The sequence below is a fragment of the Rhopalosiphum maidis genome, chromosome 1 (assembly GCF_003676215.2).
Source record: "Rhopalosiphum maidis isolate BTI-1 chromosome 1, ASM367621v3, whole genome shotgun sequence".
NCBI classification, from domain to species: Eukaryota; Metazoa; Arthropoda; class Insecta; order Hemiptera; family Aphididae; genus Rhopalosiphum; species Rhopalosiphum maidis.
Genome location: NC_040877.1, coordinates 58,066,951 through 58,086,063, shown reverse-complemented (window position 1 = coordinate 58,086,063; position 19,113 = coordinate 58,066,951). Strand labels below are relative to the sequence as shown.

At 26.1% G+C, this 19,113-nt stretch overlaps 2 protein-coding genes across 4 annotated transcripts; both read left to right on the top strand.

The window, feature by feature from the left end:
• Positions 1–4,242: 4,242 nt before the first annotated feature.
• Positions 4,243–7,665, top strand: LOC113560371 (serine hydroxymethyltransferase, cytosolic). 3 transcript variants are annotated; one of them, XM_026966203.1, is made up of 9 exons: positions 4,243–4,635; positions 4,735–4,920; positions 5,195–5,440; positions 5,504–5,682; positions 6,198–6,380; positions 6,444–6,656; positions 6,725–7,072; positions 7,151–7,267; positions 7,329–7,665. In XM_026966203.1, exons 2-9 carry the CDS (start codon positions 4,859–4,861, stop codon positions 7,484–7,486), a joined length of 1,506 nt encoding a protein of 501 aa, XP_026822004.1. In that variant the 5' UTR covers positions 4,243–4,635; positions 4,735–4,858; the 3' UTR covers positions 7,487–7,665. The 3 variants fall into 3 exon arrangements, with proteins under 3 accessions (XP_026822004.1, XP_026822002.1, XP_026822005.1); XM_026966201.1 differs by having other exon boundaries at positions 4,700–4,920; XM_026966204.1 differs by lacking the exon at positions 4,735–4,920 and having other exon boundaries at positions 4,247–4,635.
• An 835-nt stretch (positions 7,666–8,500) lies between these two features.
• Positions 8,501–13,921, top strand: LOC113548380 (probable nucleoporin Nup54). Its single transcript, XM_026949236.1, has 11 exons — positions 8,501–8,654; positions 8,753–8,889; positions 9,339–9,578; positions 9,646–9,747; positions 10,098–10,280; positions 10,377–10,527; positions 10,995–11,137; positions 11,198–11,353; positions 13,135–13,511; positions 13,602–13,712; positions 13,812–13,921. The coding sequence occupies exons 2-11, from the start codon at positions 8,814–8,816 to the stop codon at positions 13,914–13,916; spliced, it is 1,644 nt and encodes a 547-aa protein (XP_026805037.1). The 5' UTR covers positions 8,501–8,654; positions 8,753–8,813; the 3' UTR covers positions 13,917–13,921.
• Positions 13,922–19,113: the final 5,192 nt, after the last annotated feature.

The following is a 19,113-nucleotide window of genomic DNA, read 5'->3' as shown; positions in this document are numbered from 1 at the left end:
GTATGCAAATAAATCTGCTCATTTATATCTGCAGGATATGCTCAAATTAAAAAATAATATGGATGAACAGGCGTTTAAAAAATTTACGGACGGATATTTTACAATTAGACGCAGTAGTAAATTTAGTTGTGGAACCTGGAGTTACATAGTAATCGATCAATTCCTAATGAAATCAATGAAGAAATGCAAGAAGACGGGTGCGAAGTTGATGATTAATAATAATTAAAATGTAATATTAATTACTTTGTTTTGACTATTAGATAATTTTACTATGATAATATAATTATTATCTACATGGATAAGGTTTACTGGGGAACCATGAAAAAAATAAACGCGCGGTGCTTCTACCTCAATGGAGGTGTGGAAACGAATGCATTCTTATTATCGTTATTATATTATATACAAACATAATATAATAATATATAATATTATCGTAATTTTGTATGGTAAACGTTAAAATTCGTAAACTGCAAGTGCGATTGGATATATATATATATATATATATATATGTATAACCATCTTGTAGATAATTTTGTTCTCTACAATTATAGTATGAAAATTTTTTTTGTATAACCAGTATAAAGTGAGATATTAACGCAAAGGCTACTTGTTTTTAGCAAAAAATTCATGTTTCATTAAAAAGTGATGGCCTTATAACGCAAAAACTATAACTTTTACGTGAAAATGTTATAAGACATTTTTTGTAGATAATTACTTCTTCTACAATTTATAACCAGAACTTTTTATTGTGCGACTTATAAAAAGTGAGATATTCAAAAAAAGGCCAATTTCGTGACCTTTGACCTCGAATAACCTTTGACGCGTACATGATACGATTCAGGCCCGATTCGCCGACGCAGAAACCGGTTTCCGGTAAAAATGAAAAAAGTTCCAATTCGTCGACAAAACGTAGTTTCATTAAATACAAAAATAATCTTTATGTGGAAATCTAGAATATTACAATCTACAATCAAATTATCAAAATGTTGATAAAACTATACTATGATATTATTGGTATTTGTCAATTGACAGTTATGCAATGATTACATTGCATCGTGAATTTGTAATATAATAATATTAGATAGCGACTTTTCACACGTTGTTTACAATGATGTCATAAAGGTGTGTACCAAAATTCAGCTAAGTGGGAATTTTTCCGAGCTGAAAACCTAATATCACTGAATTATTTAGTAATCAGAAGTATGGTGCAGGTATAAATTTTTTCAATTTGAAACAACGACCATCAAACCAAATCTTTTAAAATATATTTAAAAACAAGGTATTGAAGTGTTCGGTTTTTTTTTCTATTAATCTCTTTTAAAATTGTTGTTAAATATTTTTATACTCCGTAAAAAAAACTTGATAATTAAATTGACTATGCGACTATAGGCGAATAGTTCCGTGGCAATTTTTATTCGCTTATAAATTATAAAGCTTACACAATACACATATTTATAATAAAACCCGTATATTTAGTTGCATTTCATTACTTTTCGGGAGCGTTATACTTTATTGCATTAAATCCACTTATATTAAAGTTAACTTCTATGCTGTGTTAAAATTTAAAAACATAAATTAGTTAATTTATGTATAGAAAATATACTTATTGGGATGAAACTCAAAGCTGGGCACGTTTTTATTATCTAATCTAAATTAAGATATCCTAAAAATAAAAAATAACTAATCTAAGTTAAAGTTAATTTTGAAATACAAATTAATTCAAGTACCTAATAAGTTAAGTTATACATTTTAAGAAAAATAATAACTTATTTAAGTAATTAAGTTAAATTTTTTTAAATACTTTTCACTATACTCATAAATATTTTTTATCATTGTAAACAAAATTACTAGTTTTAGTATAGTTTAATAAATAATAATATTCATCATTATTAGTACTATTTCTTATTTCGACAAAACAATTCAGGCAACTACAAAAATAATAATATTGTCGTCGTTGCACTGACAATATAGTATTTACATTTGCAATATTATTCAATTACACAAAAAATATTAGCAAATATATATAACTAATGATACAAAAAAAATGTAAATAATTTTAATTTTAACAATATAACTGAGTTAAGTTACAATTATTTATAAAAATAAATAATTTTAGATATTATAAGCTATTTTCTAATCTTTTATTTGTTGTTAGATTAGTTACAGCTTAGTTTTGAATGAAAATTAGGTTTTAACATACCTACTTTTTTTTCTTTTAATCAATAACGTGTACCGCCTTTTGTTTTAATAATATCGATCATCTAATTCTTCATACTATTTACTAATATTTTTAGTGATTTTTATATGAATTGCGTCACAATCTATCAAAATTACATTTTTTAACTGCTGCTTATTTCAAACATCATGTGTTCTAATTTTTTCCTATTTCATTTCATATATGTTCGATAGGGTTTATATCAGATGACTGTGAGGATGTATGGAGTTGTTTAGGAAAATTGTGTTTGTCATATGTTTTGGATCATTATCTTGTTGAAAAATAACTGAATTCCCCAAGCTCAATTTATCATAATTACTTTTTAAATTATTTCTTAAAATATCTAAATAAATATATTGGTTTTATAATACCACATGTGATTTATTTTCAGTTTTAGCGATTTTTCGAAAAGATTGTCCTTTTCTAGCCAAATAATTAATGTACAAATTTCAGTTAGTACTTCCGTAGTTCCGTGGTTAGCATAGTAAAGAAAACATTGCCATATAATTAACGTACCTAGTAAACAACAATATTATTTAATGTACAAATGTGCTTATAAATAAGTATATAAAAATATTTTACAAATATAAAATAATATAATAATTCATTATTTGTGATTTGAACACAAGAAATTACCAAAACTCTTTCTTAGACTTTATAATAGTAAATAGTAAGTACATCACTGTCCACTGTCCAGAAAAGTGAATATAGAAACTTCTTTGATGAAAATAATTTTACTAAATATATTTATACACAAATATTCTTACTTAACCTTGCTATAGGAATTTATCAATTAATTGTTAAGGAACGTTTTGTTTGATAAATAAAAATGCTAATGTATAAATTGAAAATTACTGAAATAATTTTATAAATTAAAACGTAATGTATAAAAACTTTTTTGACCGAGCCTTACTAATAACTAATAAGTAACAACATTTGAGTAGTGAGTTTATTATATTATACCTTATCTATAGTCAATAGTCAATGGTAATAATCACGAATAAAAATGCAATTTAATTAATAATTTATTTAATCTTGTTTGTGACGAATGATTATAATAACTATTAATGAAACTATAGAGAGCCTTTATAATTTATAGGCTATCAACTATATCTAGTGATGATATAGACAGATTACATTAAATTAAATCATAGTAAAACATAGAACGAATCTTTATATTATGTGTTTACAATGTATATGAATAATTTCCATTTATTTCTTTTTATAAATCTTATATTATATTATACTTAATATTTAAATTATATCTTAGTTATATCAGAAACAGAGCATAGGCATAGTTCATAATCCGGTAGTATGCTGAAAAAATCCCTATATTAAGAAACAAAAATAATATAACTTAAATTTATCAAGTACCTATAAAAATACTAATAAAAAATAAAAATAATAATTGCATGTTAAAAATGGTTAAGAAAATAATACAACGATTACAACGGGTTCCTACGCAAATATTTTGTTTTTGTATTATTGTTAGTTTAGTTAAAATAAAGAACTAAAAATTCTGAAAGTTTAACTATCGTTTTCCTGTCGTTGGCGTGTCTATCAAAAAAATGTGGGTCATTTTTAAGAACATTATTATTTAATTATTTATTACATACGTTGAGTAAAATTGACATTGTTAGGACATGTTTGATATCGTTATTTTCGGACCTAATTATATTATCAACAGTAGAGTAATTAGAATTTTTTTTTGAAGGAGAAGGGATTAAACATTTTTAATAGAAAACTTTATCGCTTGAAAAAAAAAAAATGAAAATGTTTAGTAAAATAAAGCTTTTGAGGGGGGGGTATCCTCTCTAAATTTCACCCCTTATTATTAATCCAGTTATTATTAATCTTTTATTTTGTCGATTTTTTTTCGTAATACGGGATTGTTTTTTATTACAATCTTTTTACCGGGGTTTTTTCCCGAGCAATTTCCGTATTCTATTTGGCTATTATCATCTTTAAGGTTAGGTTACAACATGTTACATTACTTACAGCCACGACGAGTACCACCGCGGAAGAATATAATTTTGTGCACATACCTACCACGTTTTTAAAGCACCGTTCCTTATCAGCTATTGTTATATCTTAAAAAGTTGTTTTATAATCCGTCCGGTCAGCGATCACTATTGACTGGTGACTGCCCGTCTTGAACCGTATTGAGCTCTAAGCAATTTAAAATAATCGGAAAAATTGTTTCTGAATTAATTAACTTATGTAATACTTTGTTATTATATTCACTGATATAATAATATTGCAGTTGAAGGCCGAAGGGTTATTATTGCTTATCATTATTTTCTACAAATATTTCGTCGTGACGAAACAATTCCAATATTCGTACAGACCTCACAGTCGTCTCAACGGATACACATACATATTCATTATTTCTCTACCGACCCCACGTGAGATACCTAAAGGTAAGCAAACTAATTATTGTGTATTATGTATGTTGTTTGAATGTCATTTAATGTAATATTGCAGCCATATTATAATATTTCGGTATTGTGATTGATTAGCTTTGATCTTTGAACAATATCGAACAAGAACTGGCTGTTTACATTTAAGTTCCAATTAAAATTACCACAAGTCTTTAAAATATAATTGTAGTTACCTACTTAGGTACTTAAAAAAAAAATTAAAATGTACTTACGTCCAATATTACGTACCTCAGTTAATGCTCAACGGCTTCGTTTCATAAACAAGTAAGAAGAATTTTGCTTGTGTTTTTAAAAAGAAATTATCTATTTATATTAGGTATTACTGTTTCGTATTTATATTTTATTGTTGTATTATATTATATGTATATAGCTATTGGTAATTTATGTTTAAATTTATTTATCTATTGTGTAAAATAACTTTTATTCTTGCTTCACTTTATTTTTAATTTTTAATACATTTAATTTGATAGACTTGATTTGTATATAATTAATATATTAATATATATAAGTATATATAAGCATGCTTTATTTTTTTCAGATTAGTTACCATGTCAACTAGTGCAATGGAAGCAAAATCTAATATTAAAACATTGGATGATCCAAATTTAAGTCTTCCATTAGAGACTGCTGATCCTGAGTTATATGCTTTAGTTAGTCAAGAGTCTCGGCGACAGAAGAAAGGACTTGAACTTATAGCATCAGAAAATTTTACCTCAGTATCGGTTTTACAATGTCTAGGATCTTGTTTAACTAACAAATATTCAGAAGGTCTTCCGGGTGCAAGGTATTTGAAATAAATAAATTTTATTTTAAATTATTAAATTATTTTTAATTATTTATTTGATAGATATTATGGTGGTAATCAAGTAATTGATCAGATTGAAGTTTTATGTCAAAAAAGGTGTCTTGAAACATTTTCTTTGGATCCAAATCTTTGGGGTGTCAATGTACAGCCATACTCTGGTTCACCTGCAAATGTTGAAGCTTATACGGCTCTTATTGGAGGAACCAAAGGACGAATTATGGGTAATTATTTTATTATTATTTGTATTTTTGTATTTAATTATTAACTATATACAATTAACATGTTACATGCAGTTATAAAGATGCATATGTATCAAACATGCAGTTTTTTAAAATCAATTTTTGATACAAAATATTTATTAATAATTAATAATAATTTAACAATTGTAGGAGTTGAATAGTTAAAAGCTAAACTATTATACTAACTAAAAACAAATTTTAGAGTTAAATAGCTCATAATTAAACATGCAATGTCTTTTTTTTGGAGTGGTAGCTTTTGTAAAATAATACATTTTGTTTAAATGTATTAAATTATAACACAAATAGCATAAAATAAGAAATAAACATTATTAAATTAGGAGAAACAAAAATTCCAACTATTTCCAAGTCTTAATGGCTCATTTTTTGCATTATTACTTATTTTTTATTATTATAAATTTAATTACTAAAAGTAAAATGTATGATGTACATAATGTTATGTAATGAGAATAAATTAACATTTAAATATATTTTGGTAGGCTTGGATTTACCAGATGGTGGTCATATCAGTCATGGTCTAATGGCTCAAAAAAAAAGATTGTCTGCAGCATCAATATTTTTTGAAACTTTACCATACCACGTAAATATGGATACTGGTTTAATTGACTATGATGAGTTGGAAAAATCAGCAAAGAATTTTAAACCCGATATTATTATTGCTGGTTTGTATGAATAAATATTTAAAAATATATGTAAAAATATTACTTACAATATTCAATTGTTAGGTGTAACTTCCTACCCACGGACATTGGACTATAAACGTTTTAGAGAAATAGCTCAGGCTAGCGATTCATACTTAATGGCTGATATGTCACATATTAGTGGTTTAGTAGCTGCTGGTGTTATTCCCTCGCCTTTTGAATATTGTGATGTGGTCACATCTACTACTCATAAAACATTAAGAGGTCCTCGAGCTGGAGTCATATTTTATCGTAAAGGTAAACTTTGTTATACATTTTACTGACTTATAAAACTATTAATTAATGTATAAATGTTTATAATTTAGGAGTTAAATCAGTATCAAAGACTGGTGAAAATATCATGTATGATTTAGAAGACAGAGTAAATGCTGCTGTTTTCCCAGGATTTCAAGGAGGTCCTCACAATAATGCTATTGCAGGAATAGCAGCTGCTATGCGCTTGGCGACTACCCCGGCATTCAAAGACTATCAAAAAAGAGTTTTGAGCAATTGTAAACAATTAGCTGAATCTCTTAAACAGCTTGGATACAAAATATCTACTGATGGTACAGATGTGCATATGTTGTTAGTTGATCTTCGGCCAATTAATTTAACAGGTTCTAAAGCAGAGTTTACATTACAAACAGTAGAGATTGTGTGTAATAAAAATACTGGTAATTAATCTAGAAATATATCAGAAATTTATACGGTAAAATTAAAAATATTATAAATGATTTATTTTAAAATATTAGTTCCTGGTGACAAAAGTGCAATGAATCCTTATGGTATTCGTTTGGGTACACCAGCTCTTACTACACGAGGAATGAAAGAAAATGATATCATTAAAGTTGCTGAATTAATTCACAAAGGTACTAATTAAAAATACATATTTATTTTTACATTTTGTATAACTTAATTGGAATGTATTAGGTTTGACCTTGGCATTGGATGCTCAAAAAGTATCTGGTCCAAAATTGGTGAACTTTAAATCCACTCTAACATCAGATCCACTGTTTGTTGATCGTGTCAAAGACATCACAAAAGAAGTAGAAGATTTTGCGGAACAGTTTTATATTCCTGAACTATAAATATTTTTATCAAGCACTAAAGCGATAACATTGAATTATTTGTGCCAAGTTATGAATTTATATTTTTGATACTGCCTTAAAATATTTTATACATTCCAAAATAATTATCAATGGAAGATGTTTCTACTTTTTTTTAATTGTTATCGTATTTTTTTCATATAATAAAAATAAAAAATATATATTTAGAAAATGTCATTAATGTTATTTTTATGTTCTTTTTGCTAGTGATTTACAACATAATTTGAAGAAGTTATTTTTCAATATTTATCAATACTTTATTTTTATAATATGATTTTTATTTTGTAATAACGTTAAAAATGTCTTCACTCTTAACTTATATATTAATTTAGTTATATCAGCAGGTATCCAAAATATGAGAAGAGATTGTAAGAAATAAATAAATTCTTATTTTAGCATTTACTATGATAGAAATATTATATTAGGTAATTCATTCAAGATAACATTGTATTGTAGGCAAGCCATGTTATGTTGGCTTATTAAGCTTATTTCACAATATATTCTGATTAGGAGGTAAAGGTTTCTGAGTAAGAAGTTTAATCAACATTATAACATTATAATGTTAGTTGTGATAATGATTATTAATTAAGGGGGCGTTACACCAACATTTGTTTTCTCTGTCTATTCCTCACATAATATAGGAACAAAGAGATACTGTATTCCCACGTTTATGACCTGGTTCAGTTTAGGGCAAAGGCACCTGTTATATATTTTATAAAGAATATTTCCTGTGCATTGACCGGATAGATTTTTAATTATTTACATTTTTGAATAAGTTATTTATGGTAAAAAATAATCGAAATTAATTTAAATTAAAATATGCTTGTATTTATAAAAAATATCAATAATAACGTAAGACAGTGTATTAATTATATATTTTTTAAATTCTTTATTATCCCGGTGGTGAATGGTGATAACTGATTATCTGATAATATATTTTTTGAATTTGAGGTTATGAGTAAAGACAATATAATGTTATGAGTGTGCCTAACTTCATTCCGATGAATACAACAATGATAATAAGAAATAGCGATAATGTGTGAAGTGAATGCGTTATTTTCAAGTTTCAACTTTGATAATTCGATGTATCATCTTATTCGTTTTAAAAAAAAATAATGTTTGGACATTAAGACCGTTGGAAGATAGTTTGGTAAATTGATTAGAATGATTTAAACTACAAATTATAATATTTAAAAATTACAATTATTGTTATTATTTTTTCTTTTATTAACATTCGAATGTGATCAGTGATTTACAGTAGCTGTTGTATTGTGTTGAAACGGAAATTCAGTAACTACGTAGGTTAAGAATGACAGGTTTTGGTTTTAACGCACCTACGTCTTCCAGCTTTGGAATGAATACTCAAACTACGGCTAGTCCATTTGGTAATGATTATATTTCAAGCATAGTAAATTAAGACAATTTTTGACTTTAATTTTAATCATACATAGTAGGTATCTACTGTTAAAAATTCATTTTTTTAAAACTATTATTTTGATTTTGTTGTATAATATATATGTGTACGATTAACTGTTATTTTAATGCAATAATAAGGATTAATTACTATTAAATATTTACAAGGTATATATTAATATAGTTTATGAGATTTTATTTTGCTTAAAATTATGAAAATAAAAATAAAAAATTCTTAGTGATATGTAGTATATTTAAATATATTATAAAATAATTAAATAACTGAAAAGTATATTGACCGTGACATCTTTAAAAGTTATAGATTATCCTAATTTTTCAAATTGAACAATCTTCAAAATTGAATAATTTACATAATTAAATACTCAATATGGCATTATGCTAAAAAAAATTATTATTTAAGGGTATGGTTCTACAGCATCAACTGTAGCACCGTCATTTGGATTTGGTTCTACGACAACATCTGGTTCTCAAGGTTCTTCTTTTGGTTTTGGAGCTCCCACAACTAGTGCAACGCCATCATTTGGATTTGGAGCTACTGCTACTACTGCAGCTCCAACATTTGGATTTGGTGCAGCTGCAGCCACTTCATCACAATCAATTTTTTCCGGTTTAGGGCAATCACAACCTACTGCATCAGTTGGTAATTAGAATTAATTATTTTATTACAAATAAAAAAATATTTATAATTTTTAATACAATGCTTGTAGCTCCTTCATTTGGAGGGTTTGGTTCATCATTTGGAGCCAAGACATTCGGAACAACAGTAGCAACTACATCACCATTCAATTTAACTACTCCTTTTGGTCAAGGTGATTATTTTTAATCTATAGTGTTAAAGCTAATCCAATAAAAAATGTTTCATTTACATATAGTAAAAAAATGAGAACAGTTTTTATTGTTTTAATTTTGAATTACTACATGTATTTAATTATATAAGTTATAGTAATAAATTACAATCTTTAATAAATAGTTTTAAGTTAAGCTTAAAAAACTAAGCAATCACATGTTTACAGTAAAAATAATATGTACAAATCAAATATGTTAGATTATCTATATTCAATAGAATAATCAACATTATCTATGTAATATTATTAAATTCTTGTTTTGGTGTTTTTTAAAATCTAATATAGTAAACTACTTAAATAATTAAATTTTTTAGGTAATACTACTCAACAACCACAACAACAACAACAACAACAGCAGCAGCAGCAACAACAGCCTTCTCCTAATGCTAATGATTTAGTAATTAATTCAATTGTAAATTGTAAATTATTTGGAGATGAAAGAGATCAAGTTATTTGTAAACTCAATTTGTTGCAAGCTTGTTGGGGTACTGGAAAAGGTAATAAGCTTAAAAAATTCTGTATTATTTCATGTTTCATTATATTTATTTATTTTTGTTTCTATGATTATTGATTATTTATATTATTATTTTTAGGATTTTATGGATTGAATATGCCACCTGTTGAGTATACCCCTCAAAACCCACTCTGCCGTTTTAAAGCCATTACATACAGTGTGAAGCCAACATCATCAAGTAGAGATGCACTTGTGGCAATGAATATTAACAAAAAAATGGATGAAATAAGGTGATTTTTTTTCTTTCTTTAGACATTTTAATTTAATTTTAATAAAACTAATAAATAAGTATTGATTTGTAATTACTGTGATACAATACATAACATAGGCGTGTCTAGATGTCTTTTGTAGGTTGTGCTCAAATTAAATAATATTAAATAATAGACATTGCATTTTTTTTACTCTATTAAATAACAAACTAGATTTAATTTTTCAATTTATTTTTTGGTATAATAAGAGTTCTGACAAAAAAAAAAACACATTGTAAAACTAATAAACAATGTTAATTTTCTTTCATTTTTTATTTGCGTCATTACTTAATACAATACATTTATTTTTGTTATTATTAATTTGAAGTTTTAAAGTTTTCCTTTAGCATGAATGTAATGATCATTTTAAAAGAACAAATTATTGTGAATTATCAATTATTTTAGTGTCTATAATCTAGACTTGTTCTTATTTATTAATTATTTTTCAGAAAACAAGAAGTACAGTTAACATCTAATTTGTTTGCGGTTTTGGGAAGTAAACCTAATTTAAGTGTACATTTAGATACATTAAAATGGTACACTGAATCAAAATCAATGGCTTTAATATATGTAGAAGAAAAACTTCAAAATGGTGAGTTCTTTACATTTCGATACTAAGCGAAAACCAATTAATAATCACCATGTTTTTTAGGAAGTACAAAACGAATTTCTAATATGGATATAATTAACTATCTAATGCAACCAGCTCCCAAACAGCAATTATCAAGTATGGGAATAGAAAACATATTTCCGTATACTGGTTTTACTGAAGAAAATCTACGTGAATATTATGAAAATCCTCCTGCTGGTATTAACATTTTTAACTATCAATAAATTATATTTTATTACAATTCATACTACCTTTTTAAATGTAATCATCAGTTAAAATAATTACATGATACATTAAGTATAAAGGTCTTGACATTAATCAAACAACTTGACCAAATACAGTAGATTCTTACTATGTTAAACTTCGCTATCTTAAATTTTTCATTATCTAGAACTTCATTGAATCTCCTTGAAACTACCATTACAATCAATAGTGTTTTACTTTCAATAACTTGATATAAAATTAATCATTTTTCATTATCTCGAGTACAAAAATATTATTTTTATCACGGTTAGACCCTGGGAAGATAAATTTTACCAGAAACTATTGAAAGTGAGAATGAAGACAAATAACAAAATGAAGTGGTAGTCACTGTACTTACAATTTAACATGCTAAATACGGTTTAAAAACATTAAGAATTTTGTTTGAGACTACTACAGGTGTGGAAGATGGTGCTTTTTCTGTATTATCAAATTTTGAAGATATTGTAGATTGTGGAAGGTAGAATTAATAAAAATCAAACTTAAATGACAGTTATTTAAAAAAAAAAAAATAATTTATTAAATATTTTATTATTTCTATATAAAATTTTATAAAAACTCAATGTCTCAATTTTCCTGTTACCCTTAAGATTTTATATAACAAGAGTCAAGAATCTACTGTATATTTAACTGATTTTAGTAGTTTTTGTATTGTGAGGAAGATGGAGTTTTTCTATTATTTGTTTTATATTTAAAGTGTACTCCTAATAATTATTTTCATTTAAATTATAATGAGAAGGTGGTACGTTTTGTTTTACATAATATTTTTTGAATATATATTATTTTTAATTTTTATTTTAGGAAATTGTATTGAATAAAATATTCAAATTGAATTTGATAAATTTACCATTTTCTTATAATAATTCATTGCATAAACTATAGTGCAGGGGTGGCCATAACGAGGCTCACTAGCCGCATGCAGCTCTTGAAATCAAGCTTAGAGTACAATTATTAACTATTTAATTAAAAATGTCTCTTAAAAATGTGGCTTGCTTTAATGGCTGACCCAAAAGGGCGATAGCCCCCCTTCCCTGCTATAGAGCAGTGTTTCTCAACCTTTTTAGTCTTGCAACCCCCTCCCTATCTATATTAAGTATAAATTTGTATCATATCGTTGGGAAATCCAAATTTTAAACAAAAGGTTCATTTTGTAAATCAGTGTTTCATTATTTTTGACCACCGCGACCCCCAGGTTAAGAAATGCTGCTATAGAGTATAATTTAATTATAATTATAAACTAATATACATTATTATTATTCAGAAATATTTATTTTAATTGCTCATAATTACTCATTAGTTTCAATTATTTGAATGAGGATTGTTAATTATACTGTTGAGTATTAGGTGCAAAATTAAGTTGAGTCCTTAATTTTCTAATTCTAAGCGTCCCTGTTGTTTTATTTTTGCAATTCGAACTACTTAGTATTTTTTTCAACTTAAATTGAACAACTATAATGTTATGATATTAGTTCATATCCTTAAAGCTTTGTAAAAATGTATCAATTTATTGGTTTCTAGAGAAAAGTGGTAATGCCCCAGATTTATCATTTAATATTAAATTAAAAGAATTAATCTAACCTTTAGTTTTTAATTTTTTTTTCAAATTGTTGTCATTAACTTTTATGGCATGTTTATAAACTATGTTAGTATTTTGATTTCAAATTTACTATTGGTATATTAATAATTGTATTATAACATGTTTAAATTATATTTTATAGGAATTGATTTACGAGTTTGGAAACAAGCTCAAGCAGATAATCCAAATTCAGCAGTATTCATACCAGTGCCAATTGTTGGCTTTTCAGAGTTATGTCGGAAATATAAATGCCATAATGAACAGGTTACAGTACATAAATTAACACTTAACAGTATTGCAGAAAGATTATCAGAATTAGCTAGAAAAAAAACAAGAGTAGAATCTAAACTTGAACAATATACAGACAAAATGGATCAATTAACACACAGGATTGTTAAAGTATTAGTAGGTCAAATGGTCATATTAAATGCAGGAATGGCTCTTAGACCTGAAGAAGAAACAATAAAAAATCAATTAGAAATTTTATATAACGATATTAATTCTCCATTAAGATTCCAAGTATGTTACAGATATTTATGTATATATTTTTATATATAACCAATGATTTTTTTTTAAGTTTATTTATCAATTTAAATTTTAACTTTACAGGGAAAGTTAACCGAAATTGCTACTCTTGTTCGATTAAAAAATTCAGAATTATCAGAAGATTCAAAAGGTAATTCGGGTTGTATTCCACAAGTAGCTGAAGAAATTAAACATGTAAGTGAAATATAATTTATTTTTTTGTACAAAAATGTTTCATACATAATTTATAATTGTTTATTATAAAAATTACAATTACTGAAATTAATTGCATAGTTTTTGGAACTTCAACAAACAATGATATCCGAAATGCAAACAGTAGTCAAAGAAGATTTCAACGCTATAAACTTAATGAAAGAATCATTAAAAAATGTAAGATAGTTTAATAAATAAATATGTATTGGTCAATAAAAAAGTACAATATGTAATTATATCAATAATAATTATTTAATTATATTTCATAATAATAAAATTGTATGTATTACTCATTATTATTTATACATTAAAAATAATGTTTTTGTACATTATGTATGAGTTTGTTGACAAAAAATAATTTTAGTAAATATTTTAAGTTTTAGTTTTATTATTAATTTTTATTTTAGTTCAATACTATTTTACTTAAATGTGTTTTTAGTTTTAATATTTAAGTAAAATATGATTTCTTTTATAGATTTCAGTTTAAAAAATAATTTTAATGATAATTAATATTTAATATATTTTTCAACACATGAATTAAAAATTATTTTTTTAGTTATGGCATATGAGTCAAAAATATTAATCTAATGGTTATATTTTTTTACTAATTTTAAACATCTGATCATACTAAAAAATAGCATTGTAGTTATTATAAATAATTAGGGATGAGTTGAACTTAAGTTTTCATGATCTCAAACTTAAAATTGGATCTAATTCAAATTTTATAATTTTTAAAAATTTAATTTTAAAATATAGCCATAAATAAGTAAGTACTCTATGATGTTTAAAGAGTTCAAGAATTCATCTTTTCTATTTGAGCAATATTAATCCAAGAACATGCTAGTAACATGTTGATAATATTGATATTATACTTATAAGTGTAATTCTTAAGTCTAATTTTTGTAAAGTATTTAAGAGGACGTAGAACCTGCATGTGTTATTTCTGTCTTACACACGTGCGACATAGCCAATTTTCGTTCACCAGTTTCAATATTGTGCTGTTAGTTTTGATATTAGAGTGAATTGACCTATAATAAAATTTAAAGGTAAGATTATTATCCAGGGCCCCACGTAGCCTTTTATTGATATTGTTATTTTTAAATAAATAAGTTATGAACATTTTAAAATGTACAGTTTCAAAAAGATCATAACTTACTTAAAAAGAATAATATCAATAAAAGGCTATGTGGGGGCCTGGATAATAATCTTACCTTTGAAATTTATAATATCAAAACTAACAGCACAATATTGAAACTGGTGAACCAAAATTTGCTATGTTACACGTGTGTAAGACTGAGACAACACATGCGGGCACTACGTCCTCTTAATTATTAACCATTTAACTGTATGGAGAAATTATTATTAGTTTACATTAAGTTATTTCAGACTTCAATCAACTATATACAATGTTGCTTTTTCTAGCTATATGGTATAAATTGATAGGTACTATCATATAATCTGGATTAATTTGAAATTTGTCTATGTAAGTACATTTAAACCAGCTAGACACGTAAGACGGTAAGACGTTCTTACCCTGAAGAGTTTTTAATAGTTTTTTTTAATCTTTTCTTGGTAGAAAATGTTCGTTCTGTTGTTGTAATCGAAACTGGCAATGTAGTTAATAATTTCAAGAGAAAAGACATATCTTATTTAAATTATATTTTTTTAATACTGAAAAAATTCAATTATACTAAGTATATGCCCCAATTGCTGAATCCAGTCTTTTTTTTAGTTTTTCAGTCCATTTTCTTTCCCACAATTTAATTTCTGTTTGCAGTACTTCTAATTCCTAAATTCTGAATTTCTAAGTAGTGAGTTCATTTGAGTAGTCATTTGACTCTATTTCAAATTTTATACCATTGACCACCAGGGGTGGGCAACTGGCGGCCCGCAAACCTTTTTTATTTGGCCTGCACTACATTTTCAAATTACATCATACAATTTAAAAGTAAATTGTCTATATTCTATGCTACATTTATGCTAAATTAAAATGCATATTTTGAATGACTTTTTTTTTGCTCTCTGTACTCTGGCTCGCTAAATTTTAATTTTCTAAAAATTGGCCCTGCCATAGAACATAATACAGTGTGTATACAATTAATACCAGTATATTACCATATGTCTATGTAATGTATACCACTAATAGTACCATATTTCGGGTAAAAATATTAAAAAAATCAATATTTACGGTTTAAGTGTTCAATAGGTTATAGTCATCCATTGATAAATCGTTTGTAACATATTTATTATACTAAGCAAATGCCAACAAAATCCGTACGTAATATAATACGTACAACGTATAACAGTACAAAAATCATTGTACAGTTATATTACATATTAGGGAAATATAGTAAATTATTTTAATTAATTTAGTTTCGTAAATTAAATTCATTAACTATAAAAAGAAGTTTGGGGCCTGAAACCCCGTCACCCAAGTCCCAAACCCTTTTCATATTGTACTGTCTGTACACATGTAAGTGAAAAGTTGTTTAGAATCCAGATGAATGAAACTGAAAACCATTGTTCTTATCATAACTCACAAGTACGCGATTGCACGTGAAAAAGGAGTTAAGTCAATATTTTGTGTAAAATGAGTTATTTACATCGAAAAATGCAAAAAAAAAAATACGTACGTTGTCTCAAAAGATATTAGTCATTTTGCATAGGTAATTGAATGTATTATTTTAATGTGCGTTGAGTGAACTCAATTTTTATGTACCTACTACAAAAATTATGTCACCAATAGGTAGGTACATATATCTTTTGACACCGAACGTATATTTAATTTAACTTTGTTTTTGCTTTTCTGAAAAATTTGATTTTGATGACTTAACTAATGTTTCACGCGTAATCGCGAATTATATGTAAATACGTCAAACTATTGATTTTATGATACATAATATTTTTATATATATAAAAGAACAGGTCATTTTTATGTACCCATTTTGTGACGACGCTATTAAACTTATTTCCAATTTTTTTCACAGAGTTGTTCCAAATACCTGTCTGAGTGTAGCCACGTTATCCGATTTTCAAAATTTTGATTTTAGAAGGTTGAAATCGGTGAAAATAAATTTTTATATGTAATTTATATATCTATATTTATATAATAATAACAATGGCAATCGGCCGATAATGAAATATTTGAATTTTTTTGTATGATAGAAAAGGAATGTTTGCCTATTACTGTGTATACAGTTAGTACACTTCGGTAGCTACAAGGTTTATACCTAGTTGGCTTAGTTGGCTAGTAATAAATTATTATAACCTCAATATATTAATATAAAAAGTATTTAGAGTGCAGATTTTAAAACGAGGGATGCTAAGCACAGCCAATTCTTCCCCCGAAAATTAAAAATATGCGCTATGTCTATAATTCATGAAGTTCATACTTCATGTACACAAATACTTAATTAACTGTGCAGACAGACGTGAAATATCAACAATAAATTATAATTATGTGTCTGTGACTCATGATTGAATGATATCATATTGGGTAATCTTCTCATTCCCGTAATATGCCTTAGGATATTATTTATGAATTTATGATCTTGAGGTTAGTTATATATATTCTATGTATGTTTTTACCTAGTTCGAAGCAATGCATTAGATCGTGTGGATAAGCTAAATTTCTAAACCAAATAAAATTAATTTAATTACACATTTGATTAAAAATAAGAATAAGAAAAGTTTATGCAGTTATAGTATGTACCTGTAATTACATAACTTAGTATAGATATTAGGCACTTAAAAATATTTGATTATATGTATGTTATGTATATACTATTAGACAATGCAATTTTCTTATCTATTATTTAATATTCGATCTGCCTATAATAAATAAGACGAACTTGTTATGCAATACTGTTTTGTTTCATTATTTATTTTCTTCAGTACAAATCATTGTTTTTTGTATTCGCGACACTCCCTATTTGAACATATATTTTAACATGGTAAATTCAATCGAAATATATATAGGTATTATATTAAGGTAGGTATATCAACTTAATAATAATGATTATTATGCCTATATTATTAGTCATATTCATTTTTACTAAAATAATTAATCGAAATTTGAATCATAGCTTGCGATTAGAAATTTAAAAACATCGCTGTATATATTATATATATATATATATTAATAATAATACATAACTGTTATGTCGTTCATGTGGATCGATTCCATGCGATAGAAACCAGCTGGGCCTGATTTAGAGAAAGTTTGGCACTTAATATTATGTTTTATAATCGTACCCCTTGTATATTTTTGACAACTATGTGAGGGTAAGTAGGTTAGGTTAGGTAAACCAATTCATGAATTCAAACATAGGTACCTATACTTATTATTATTTAGAATATTTTGTTTTAATTTCAAGTACATAGGAGAAATTTGATTTTTAAATTGAGGGGGAGGGGGCTATTATAATTTGCAAGTATGCAGACTCGGATTGAGCCGGCGGACTACTGAGAAAAACATGGTGGGCTGCTAAAAATTCGAAAGATTTGGGTCGATTCGATAATAATTTGTTCTCAAAGTTCAAAGAAGACTTATTCCAGATTTATAATCAGATTTTCCTTTGTTAAAAGGTACTTATGAGGTTGGAAAAATATTTTGCACAATATGTAAATTGGTATTTTCTATAAAACACGATAGACGTTCAGACATAAACAACATATTGCAGAAGAGAAAAAACATTTATTGGCGTTATCAGTTGCATCAAAACATTCAAAACACAAGTGTCCCGTATTTTTATTTATTTTTGTGGTCAGCCTAGTAAATTAATTGTTCTGTGATATATAATGATAATTGTTTGAAATTATAGTTATAGTACCTATTTAAAACATATAATTTAATTATAAAAATTAAATATTAATTGGTATTTTTAAAACTTTTCTTAGCTTATTAGTTATTATTTTATTTATTTTTTAAATTTACCTAAATATTTGACCCTTTTATAGCTTCTTGGCTTATAAATTGTATTTAATTTCTTCCTTGATTTTATTTTTAAAATAGTTATTTATGAATTATCGTTGTCTGTGGGCCTTTTAAATTATTTCTACCCCCAGGTCTACAAAGGCATAGCGACGTTACTGTCGTACAATAATAATAATGAAAATAAACTACCTATTACAATTTTACTCATGTTGTTCGTAATTATAATACCTAGTGTTTAAATATTTGATTTAAAATTAGAAAAGAAAGTAGGTAGTGTTTGTATTTACAATAAGGGTCGATAAATTAAATCGTGTTGTATACTAATAAAATTCGTATATAAGTTTAGAAAAAAATTGTTTAGGAACTTGAGCCGGTCTAGATAGACAACCCGGTAAGTAATTTCTTCCCAATTCGTGACGATACTGGTGATGTGCCATCCAGCGGAAC

Bases quoted from the DNA above. Each gene is read 5' to 3' on its own strand.
- LOC113548380 (XM_026949236.1), top strand. From the start codon at position 8,814: ATGACAGGTTTTGGTTTTAACGCACCTACGTCTTCCAGCTTTGGAATG. The intron at 9,579-9,645 runs GTAATTAGAATT...CAATGCTTGTAG, and splicing joins ACAACCTACTGCATCAGTTG to CTCCTTCATTTGGAGGGTTT. The intron at 13,713-13,811 runs GTAAGTGAAATA...TTAATTGCATAG, and splicing joins TAGCTGAAGAAATTAAACAT to TTTTTGGAACTTCAACAAAC.
- LOC113560371 (XM_026966203.1), top strand. From the start codon at position 4,859: ATGTACTTACGTCCAATATTACGTACCTCAGTTAATGCTCAACGGCTT. The intron at 6,381-6,443 runs GTTTGTATGAAT...TTCAATTGTTAG, and splicing joins ACCCGATATTATTATTGCTG to GTGTAACTTCCTACCCACGG. The intron at 6,657-6,724 runs GTAAACTTTGTT...TTTATAATTTAG, and splicing joins AGTCATATTTTATCGTAAAG to GAGTTAAATCAGTATCAAAG.